We start from the raw sequence: 10705 nt of genomic DNA, 5'->3' as shown, positions 1-10705 counted from the left end.
ATCTTATATCCCATCATCCAATCTGACCTTGCCTCTAGGCATTTTGGATGTGCTGGCTCAGAAAGGAGGACATATTACTAAAAACTAGGATGCCAGTTTAGATCTGGAAAAACTCTTTGGAAAACAATAATATCATTCTGTGAACATGGCCATGGCTACGTAACAATGAGTTACTCTGAAAATAAGTTAATTTAAATTATTTCACCCTACAATATTATATTTTATCTGTTATCCTCAGATGGAAAACAAGAGAGGAAATATCTCCATCATTACATACGTGGTCTTGCTGGGATTTGGAGACCTCAAAGAAGTTGGGACTGCCCTTTTCTCTTTGTTCCTCAGCCTTTATGTTGTCACACTGTGTGGTAACCTGTTGCTGATCCTCGCCGTCCAGACAAGCCCATACCTTCATACTCCAATGTATTTCTTCCTGTGCCACTTATCTTGTGTGGATGTTGGATACACAAGCAGTATTGCCCCTCAGCTGCTGAGGGAGGTCTTGGCTGGTGGTGTCACTATCTCCTTTCCTGCCTGTGTGGTGCAACTCTATGCTGTTGGGTCCCTGCTCACTGTAGAGTGTTTCCTCCTGGCCGTCATGTCCTATGATCGCTACTTGGCCATCTGTTGGCCCCTGAGATACTCAGTGCTTATGGACATCAGAACTTGTGTCAAGCTGGCAGTTGGATCATGGATTGGTGGTTTTCTTTTTGTGGGAATTGTGCTAATTTTGCTCTCCACATTAACCTTCTGTGGTCCCAATGTCATTGATAATTTCTTCTGCGACTTCTTCCCCCTGGTGAAGCTCTCCTGCACTGACACTACAATGGTGGAGACTGTGGTCTTAACATCATCATTCCTATCCCTGTCTCCATTCCTTTGGACCCTGTTATCTTATAGTTGTATTCTGTCCTCCACTTTAAGGATTTCTTCTTCTACAGGGAGATACAGAGCTTTTTCCACTTGCTCCTCCCACTTGATTGTTGTGAGTGTGTTTTATGGCACCTTGTTTGTGGTGTACATGACACCAGCATTAGAAACAACACTCAATCTGAACAAGATTTTTTTCACTTCTTTACACAGTGCTCACGCTCCTTCTCAATCCTTTAGTCTATAGTCTGAGAAACAAGGATGTCCAAATTGCTCTGAAGAATGGAGCAAAACTTCCCTGTTTAGTAAGGTAATCAGGACTAGAAAAAAATGTCCTCTATGAAGTTTAGGAATTGGATCTGACTTGAGGGTTATGAGAATTCATTTTAGAGAGCATTTGAGTAATTAAGGTTAAACTAGGGTCAATAAATTGTCAATACTGATTTCCATGGTAGATCAATAACTAAAGCATCCAGAATATTATTTATTAATTTGAAATACAAATTGACACATTAACTTTATATCAGATGATAGAACATCATCTTTTAAACAAAAATAATATAATTTTATGTGTTTATCCATCTACACATTCTTATATCCTCACAACTCTCTCAGGAGTCAGTAGATGTTCTATACTAATGTGAAAAATGGATGAGAACTGCTAGTATTTTAAAATGGTCCTTACTAAGATGGAAAATTATGTGTCCAAACTGGCATTTCTTGATTGTAGATTGTTTATTTACATTTTCAAGACTAACTTAAAATTCAGAATAATTTAATTAGAAAAAATTTTTTGATTAAATTCTGCAGGAGTAAATGTAAAATTAAAGAAAAATAGAAGCAAAATTAGAAGGAAACTGACTTAAATGATTAAATAGTATAATTATTTAAAGAATTTTCCTCATTTTATGAAAATCATAAGGTGAGTAAACTGTTCTAATAATGCCTTTATAGTATCTTTATTAACTGAAAATTACTTAGCAATCTGAAAGGAAAAATAATAGTCAAGAAAATCTTGCAGAAGGTGACCAAGTTTGAGATTTTACATTCAGGTAATCAAAACATTAAACAATTGCAGTAATTAAGGGAGTGTGTTATATAAATTAAGAAAAAAAATAAAACAATGGAATGAATGAGTGTACAGAAATGGATTAAAACATATGTGGACATGAAATTTTTAACCAAGGTTAAACAAAACCCATAGGCAGTAACAAGAGTTTTTAATAAATGACGCTGACAGTGTGATATACATATATGATGGAGAAAAGAAAAAACAAACAAGATAGCCCTACTATACACTATATAAATAAGTCACTTCCAAATGGATTATAGATTTAAATGTGAAAGCTTCAAGATAACTTTGGAAATTATGTTATTGTGATAGCAAAATATTTCTTAAATAATATTAAACATAAAGGATAATATGAGTAAATTGGTGACAACATTAGAATTAAGAATACTTGTTTATCGAAGACATCACTGAGGGAAAATGAAAGCAAGAAAGAGCAATAGAGATAAAGACACAGAGAGTGATCGAGAGAGAGAGAGGGAGAGAAAGAATGAACATATTTACAATACATGTATTAACTGACATGACGTTAATATCGAAAATACATAAAGAGCACCTACAAGTCAGTAACAATTTTTCAGCTAGCCAATTAGAAAAGCATAGGCAAGAAATTTTAACAAGTACTTAAAATGGAAGAAAACCAGTTGTCAAGAACATATGAAAAGATAATTGACCTCCTCTGGGTTTCAGCAGAGGTAGACCCTGAGAGTATAAGTAGTTTATTTGGGAATTGATTTAAGGAAGTAAAGATAGTAGATTGGGAAATTGACATAGGCATAGGAAGGAAACCAAATTCTGATCCATTAAGGAGAAAGTTACCAATGAGGAAAGCTGACTTTTGGAGATGATTCAGAGTGCATCTCTGAACTGCCTCATCCATGCAGCACGATCATTGGAAAATTATTACCAACTCTGTTTGTTATTGGTGTCCCTGTGGCTGGAGTAAGGCCTATGTGTGATTACAGTACGAAATCATGGACTTGTACACAAAGGTGTGATAGATGGATGAACCAAAGGCAGCAACTGCATCCACAACAGTGCTGACTTTCATCATCCATTAGGGAATCTCAGATTAAATCACAATGAGAAACCACTACACCCTCACTACAATCCTACCAGAATGACTAAAACTATTGATAACACCAGGTGTTGTCAAGTTTTGAAGCAAACCGAACTCTTATATGCCACTGGTGGGAAAAGGATATGTTAGTGTCTAGTAAATTTAAACACATAAAAACACATATAAATGCTTAAATCAACAATCCCTTTCCCAGATATTTACACAAGAGAAATGCATGTGTATGTATATACTCTAAGACATATGGATTGGCATGTTTAGAATGAGTATTATTATACCCAAACCAAACCCAGTGCCGTCAAGTTGATTCTGACTCATAGCGACCCTATAGGACAGAGTAGAACTGCTCCATAGAGTTTTCAAGGAGTGCCTGGTGGATTTGAACTGCCGACCTTTTGGTTACCCGTAGCACTTAACCACTATGCCACCAGGGTTTCCGAATAATTATAGGGAGAAAAAATTGGGAAACCTCAAAAATTTTCATCAACATCGGGATGGATATATATGTATTCATTAAAATAGTGTGACTATATATATTTTTGTTGTTAGTTGCCGTTGAGTCCTTTCCGATTCATTTTCGACTCTATGTACAACAGAATGAAACGTTGCCTGGTCCTGTACCATCCTCACAATCGTTGCTATGTTTGAGCCCACTGTTGCATCCACTGTGTCAATGTATCTTGTTGAGGGTCTTCTTTTTCACTGACCCTCTATTTTACCAAGCATGATGTCCTTCTCCAAGGACGGGTCCTTCCTAATAATATAGCCAAGTACATGAGACAAAGTCTTACCACCCTTGGTTCTAAGAAGCTCTGTATCTGTACTTCTTCAGAGACAGATTTCTTTGTTCTTTTGGTTGTCCGTGGTATATTCAATATTCTTTGCTAACACCATAAATCAAATGTATCAATTCTTCTTCAAACTTTCTTATTCATTGTTCAGCTTTCCTATACATATGAGACATTCAGAAATACTATGACTTCGGTCAAGTACACCTTAGACCTCAAAGTGATATCTTTGATTTTTAACGCTTTAAAGAGGTCATTTGCAGCAGATTTGTCCAATGCATTATGTTGATTTCTTGACTGATGGTTCCATGGGCATTGATTGTAGAGCCAAGTAAAATGAAATTCCTCACAACCTCAATATTTTCTCCATTTATCATGACGTTGCTTATTGGTCCATTTGTGAGGATTTTTGTTTTCTTGATGTTGGGGTGTAACTATACCAAAGGCTATAGTCTTTGATCTTCATCAGTAAGTGCTTCAAGTCCTCTTTACTATGGACAAGCAAGGCTGTGTCATCTGGGTATCAGAGATTGTTAACAAGCCTTCCTCCAATCCTGATACTGTGTTCTTCTTTATATAGTTCAACTTCTCAGATTATTTACTCAGCATACAAATGAATAAGCATGATGAAAGGATACAACCCTGACACACACCTTTCCAGATATGAAACAAGGTCAGTATTCCCCATTCTGTTGGAATGACTGCCTCTTGGTATATGTACAGGTTCCACTTGAGCATACCTAAGTGTTCTTGATTTCCCATTCTTTGCAATGTTATCCGTAATTTGTTATGAGCTACATAGTTGAATGCCTTTGCGTAGTCAATAAAGAGGTAAACATCTTTCTGGCATTCTCTGCCTGCAGCCAAGATAGATTGGACATCAGTAATGATATCCCTCTTTTCATGTCATCTTCTGAACCTGGCTTGAATTTCTGGCAGTTCCCTGTGGATATACTGCTGCAACCACTTTTGATTTACCTTCAGCAAAATTTTACTTGCATGTGATATTAATGATATTTTTTGATAATTTCCACATTCTGTTGGATTACCTTCCTTTGGAGTGGGCACAAATATGGATCTCTTCCAGTTGGTTGGCCAGGTAGCTATCTTTCAAATTTCTTGGCATAGATGTGTGAGTACTTCCAGTGTTGTATTCATTTGTTGAAACATCTTCATGGGTATTCCATCAGTTCCTGGAGCCTCGTTTTTGCCAATGTCTTCAGTGCAACTTGGATTTCTTCCTTCAGTACCACCCATTCTTGATCATATGCTAACTCCTGAAATGGTTGAATGTCCACCAATTGTTTTCAGTACAGTGACTCTGTGTATCCCTGCCATTTTACCTTGAGGCTTCCTGCATCATTCAATATTTTGCCCATAGAATCTTTCAGTGTTGCAACTACAGTCTTGAATTTTTTCTTCAGTTCATTCACCTTGAGAAATACTGAGTGTGTTCTTCCTTTTTGGTTTTCTAACTCCAGGCCTTTGCACATTTGTTTATGACACTTTACTTTGTCTTCTTGATCCTCCCTTTGAGATCTGCTGTTCAGCTTTTGTACTTGGTCATTTCTTCCATTTGCTTTAGCTACCATACATTCATGAGAAAGTTTAAGAGCCTCTTCTGGTTCCATCTTGGTCTTTTATGTCTTTCTTGTCTTTTTAATGTCTTTTTTTCATCATGTATGATGTCCTTGATGTCATCACTCAACACATTTACTTTTCAATCACTAGGGTTTAGTGCATCAAATCAATTCTTGAGATGATCTCTAAATCCAAGGGGAATATACTCAAGGTCATACTTTGGCTCTCATGGACTTGTTTTAATTTTCTTCAGCTTCAGCTTGAACTGGCACATGAGCAATTTTTTTTCCATTTTCAGTCAGCCCCTGGCCTTGTTCTGACTATCAAGCTTCTCTATCATCTATTTCCACAGATATAGTTGATTTGATTTCTGTGTATTCCATCTGGCAATTTCTATGTTTATACTCACTATTTATGTTGTTGAAATATATATATGTATTATATATATATGGAAATACTGGTGGTGTAGTGGTTAACAGTTCTGGCTTCTAACCAAAATGTTGGCACTTCAGATCCAATAGGCTGTCCTTGGAAAACCTATGGGGCAGTTCTACTCTGTCTTATGAGGTCGCTGTAAGCTGGAATCAACTCAATGGCAATGGGTTGGGTATGTATATATATATATATTCATATCATTCATACAGTGAAATGCCACAGAACAATTAACGTGATAAAATTAGAGCTACACAAAACAGCATGGATGTGTTTGATTCACAAAAGTTTATTTAAACACCATTTTTTTACTTACTTTCGTGTTATATAGAATTATAAAATATTTTGAAATTATAAGTATCACTTACACACTTCATATAAAAGAGTACATTCAAGGAGGAAGACACGTTGTTGTTGTTAGGTGCTGTGAAGTCAGTTTTGACTCATACGACCCTACGCACAACAGAACGAAACACTGCCCGATCCTGTGCCATCCTTACAATCATTGTTATGGCTGAGCTCATTGTTGCAGCCACTGTGTCAATCCACCACGTCGAGGGTCTTCCTCTTCTCCGCTGACCCTGCACTCTGCCAAGCATGATGTCTTTCTCCAGGGACTCATCCCTCCTGACATGTCCAAAGTATGTAAGATGCAGTATCGCCATCCTTGCCTCTAAGAAGCATTCTGGCTACACTTCTTCCAACACAGATTTGTTCATTCTTTTGGCAGTCCATGGTATATTCAATATTCTTCGCCAACACCACAATTCAAAAGCGTCAACTCTTTTTCAGTCTTCCTTATTCATTGTCCAGCTTTCACATGCATATGATGTGATTGAAAATACCATGGTTTGGATCAGGCACACCTTAGTCTTCGGGGTGACATCTTTGCTCTTCAACACTTTGAAGAGTTCCTTTGCAGCAGATTTGCCCAATGCAATGCGTCTTTTGATTTCTTGACTGCTGCTTCCATGGCTGTTGATTGTGGATCCAAGGAAAATGAAATCCTTGACAAGTTCAATCTTTTCTCCATTTATTATGATGTTGCTCATTGGTCCAGTAGTGAGGATATTTCTTTTCTTTATGTTGAGGTACAGTCCATACTGAAGGTTGTGGTCTTTGATCTTCGTTAGTAAGTGCTTCAAGTCCTCTTCAGTTTCAGCAAGCAAGGTTGTGTCATCTGCATAATGCAGGTTGTTAACGAGTCTTCCTCCAATCCTGATGCCCTGTTCTTCTTCATATAGTCCAGCTTTTCGTATTATTTGTTCAGCATACAGATTAAATAGGTATAGTGAAAGAATACAACCCTGATGCACACTTTCCTGACTTTAAATCAATCAGTATCCCCTTGTTCTGTGGGAACAACTGCCTCTTGATCTATGTAAAGGTTCCTCATGAGCACAATTAAGTGTTCTGGAACTCCCATTCTTCCCAATGTTATCCATAGTTTGTTTTGATCCACACAGTCAAATGCCTCTGCATAGTCAATAAAACATAGGTAAACATCCTTCTGGTATTCTCTGCTTCCAGCCAGGATCTATCTGACTTCAGCAATGATATCCCTGGTTCCACTTCCTCTTCTGAAACCAGCCTGAATTTCTGGCAGTTCCCTGTTGATACACTGCTGCAGTCGTTTTTGAATGATCTTCAGTAAAATTTTGCTTGTGTGTGATATTAATGATATTTTTCTATAATTTCCACATTTTTGGGTCACCTTTCTTGGTAATAGGCATAAATATGGATCTCTTCCAGTCAGTTGGCCAGGAACGTTTCTTCCATATTTCTTGGCATAGACAAGTGAGCACCTCCAGCGCTGCATCTGTTTATTGAAACATCTCAATTGATATTCCATCAATTCCTGGAGACTTGTTTTTTGCCAATGCCTTCAGAGCAGCTTGGACTTCTTCCTTCAGTGCCATCAGTTCCTGTTCATATACCACCTCTTGAAATGGTTGAATATCGACTAATTCTTTTGGTATAATGACTGTATATATTCCTTCCATCTTCTTTTGCTGCTTCCTGCATCGTTTAATATTTTTCCCCATGGAATCTTTCACAATTGCAACTGGAAGCTTGAATTTTCTCTTCAGTTCTTTCAGCTTGAGAAATGCCGAGCGTGATCTTCCTTTTTGGTTTTCCATCTCCAGCTCTTTGCACATGTCATTATAATACTTTACTTTGTCTTCTCTAGAGGCCCTTTGAAATCCTCTGCTTAGTTCTTTTACTTCATCAATTCTTCCTTTTGCTTTAGCTGCTTGACGCTCAAGAGCAAGTTTCAGAGTCTCCTCTGACATCCATCTTGGTCTTTTCTTTCTTTTCTGTCTTTTCAGTGACCTCTTGCTTTCCTCATGGATGATGTCCTTGATGTCATTCAACAATTCGTCTGGTCTTCAGTCACTAGTGTTCAATGCGTCAAATCTATTCTTCGGATGGTCTCTAAATTCAGGTGGGATATACTCTAAGTTATATTTCGGCTTTCGTGGACTTGCTCTGATTTTCTTCGGTTTCAGCTTGAATTTGCGTATAAGCAATTGACGGTCTGTTCCACTAATGATATTGAACTTTTCCATTGTCTCTTTCCACAGATATAGTCAATTTGATTTCTGTGTGTTCCATCTGGCTAGGTCCATGTGTATAGTTCCCGTTTATGTTGGTGAAAGAAGGTATTTGCAATGAAGAAGTCGTTGGTCTTGCAAAATTCTATCATACACTCTCCGGCATTGTTTCTGTCACCAAGGCCATATTTTCCTACTACTGATCCTTCATCTTTGTTTCCAACTTTTGCATTCCAATCACCAGTAATTATCAATGCATCTTGATTGCATGTTTGATCAATTTCAGACTGTAGCAGCTGATAAAAAATCTTCTATTCATCTTTGGCTCTAGTGCTTGGTGCGTAAATTTGAATAACAGTCATATTAACTGGTCTTCCTTGTAGCCTTATGGATATTATCCTATCACTTACAGCATTGTACTTCAGGATAGATCTTGAAACATTCTTTTTGACGATGAATGCAATGCCATTCCTCTTCGAGTTTTCATTCCCAGCATAGTAGACTATATGATTGTCCAATTCAAAATGGCCAATACCAGTCCATTTCAGCTCACTAATGCCTAGGATATTGATGTTTATGTGTTCTGTTTCATTTTTGATGATTTCCAATTTTCCTAGATTCATACTTCATATATTCCAAGTTCTGATTATTAATGGATGTTTGCAGCTGTTTCTTCTCATTTTGAGTCGTGCCACATCAGCAAATGAAGGTCCCAAAAGCTTTATTCCATGCACGTCATCAAGGTCAACTCTACCTTGGGGAGGCAGCTCTTCCCCAGTCATCTTTTGAGTGGCTTCCAACCTGGGGGACTCATCTTCCAGCACTATAGCAGACAATGTTCTGCTGCTATTCGTAGGGTTTTCACTGGCTAATGCTTTTCAGAAGTAGACTGCTGGGTCCTTCTTCCTTAGTGTGTCTTAGTCTGGAAGCTCAGCTGAAACCTGTCTTCCATGGGTGACCCTGCTGGGTATCTGAATAGTGGCATAGCTTCCAGCATCACAGCAACACGCAAGCCCCCACAGTACAACAAACTGACAGTTGGGGGGAGGGGGAGGAAGACATATAAAGCAAAAAAAAAAAAAATTGTATATCGCAAAAAAAAGGAAGAAAAAATTTAGAGAGGTGTTTCTACATTTCTATTACCAATGCTGTTGTTTATTAAACCACTCTAATATCCTTTTTTCATGATTTCAAATGCTCAAGATTATTTACCTGGTGTTGTGATCCCAACTTTCATTGTTGATGGTTTAGTGTCCTAGGTTATCTTTTTTAATATGATTACTGAATTTTTAATTAAATTATACCACTTAGTGTGTCAATATTGGCAAGTAAGTCTGGGTGTTTTCTGGGTTTCATTCATATGCCACATCATGCCCATGATATCCATGATTGACTATCCCAGCTTAAATAAAGCCTATTTATGTTCTGGATGAACCAGACTTCTTACTTCCCCCAAAGATGAAAAACTCAATGGAAATGTAATGCCAATAAGCAACTGTCCTAACCCAGTGAGTTTCCAAGTTTCGAAATACAGCTCTCTTAAAGAGCTGAATATCACTGTCAGACTATTGTTTTACGTAGTTACCTTACCATGGAAACCCTGGTGGCTTAGTGGTTAAGAGTTCGGCTGCTAACCAAAACATCAGCAGTTCGAACCTACCAGGCGCTCCTTGGGAACCCTGTGGGGCAGTTCTACTTTGTCCTATAGAGTTGCTATGAGTTGGAATCGACTTGATGGCAATGGGTTTGGTTCGGTTTGGTTACCTCATCATGAAACTAACCCTAGAGAAATGTAGAGAAGTAGGACCAAAGAGAATCTTACTGTAGCACAGACCATGACAATATACCATTCTACATAAGATCACGAGGTTCTAGTACCGGTTAAGATAGAGTAAGTTCATTCAACTCTGTCTCTCCCATTTAATAAAGCTAGAAAATCTGTACAGAAAGCATAGAAGAGAAAATTGAGGATTCCAAAAAGTAAATAGTAGCAGGTAGTTGGGGAAGAAGATCAGAATTTGAATTTGGAAGTGCCAAAGAGATTACAGAGCTGTTGAGGCTCTGTAAAGCAATTCCATAAAGATAACGAGTGTGATCCTATATAGAAACTGAACCCTTTGTGAAATGAACTAGCATACAGATGACCACATAGGTCTTATACTTGACATTGGAGGATGCACATAAGGATAGATCCAAATAGTATCGCGAAGGTTTTAAAAATAGAATTAACATAAAAACCACAACATAGAGGAGGTTGCTCACAACTTACTTGCATGATAAGGCCATGTGAGAAAAGTTTTGCAAAAGAAAATTATTTTTAGAATATAAACAAAAC

General features: G+C 37.7%; 1 protein-coding gene across 1 annotated transcript; it reads left to right on the top strand.

Annotated features, from left to right (window-relative positions):
* Positions 1–238: 238 nt before the first annotated feature.
* Positions 239–1114, top strand: LOC126059431 (olfactory receptor 493-like). Its single transcript, XM_049855118.1, has one exon. The coding sequence runs from the start codon at positions 239–241 to the stop codon at positions 1112–1114; it is 876 nt and encodes a 291-aa protein (XP_049711075.1).
* The last annotated feature ends 9591 nt before the right edge of the window (positions 1115–10705 follow it).

Source organism: Elephas maximus, chromosome 16 (assembly GCF_024166365.1).
Source record: "Elephas maximus indicus isolate mEleMax1 chromosome 16, mEleMax1 primary haplotype, whole genome shotgun sequence".
In the NCBI taxonomy this organism is placed as follows: Eukaryota; Metazoa; Chordata; class Mammalia; order Proboscidea; family Elephantidae; genus Elephas; species Elephas maximus.
The sequence above is the reverse complement of the archived record's forward strand: the minus strand, read 5'-3'. Positions and strand labels throughout refer to the sequence as shown.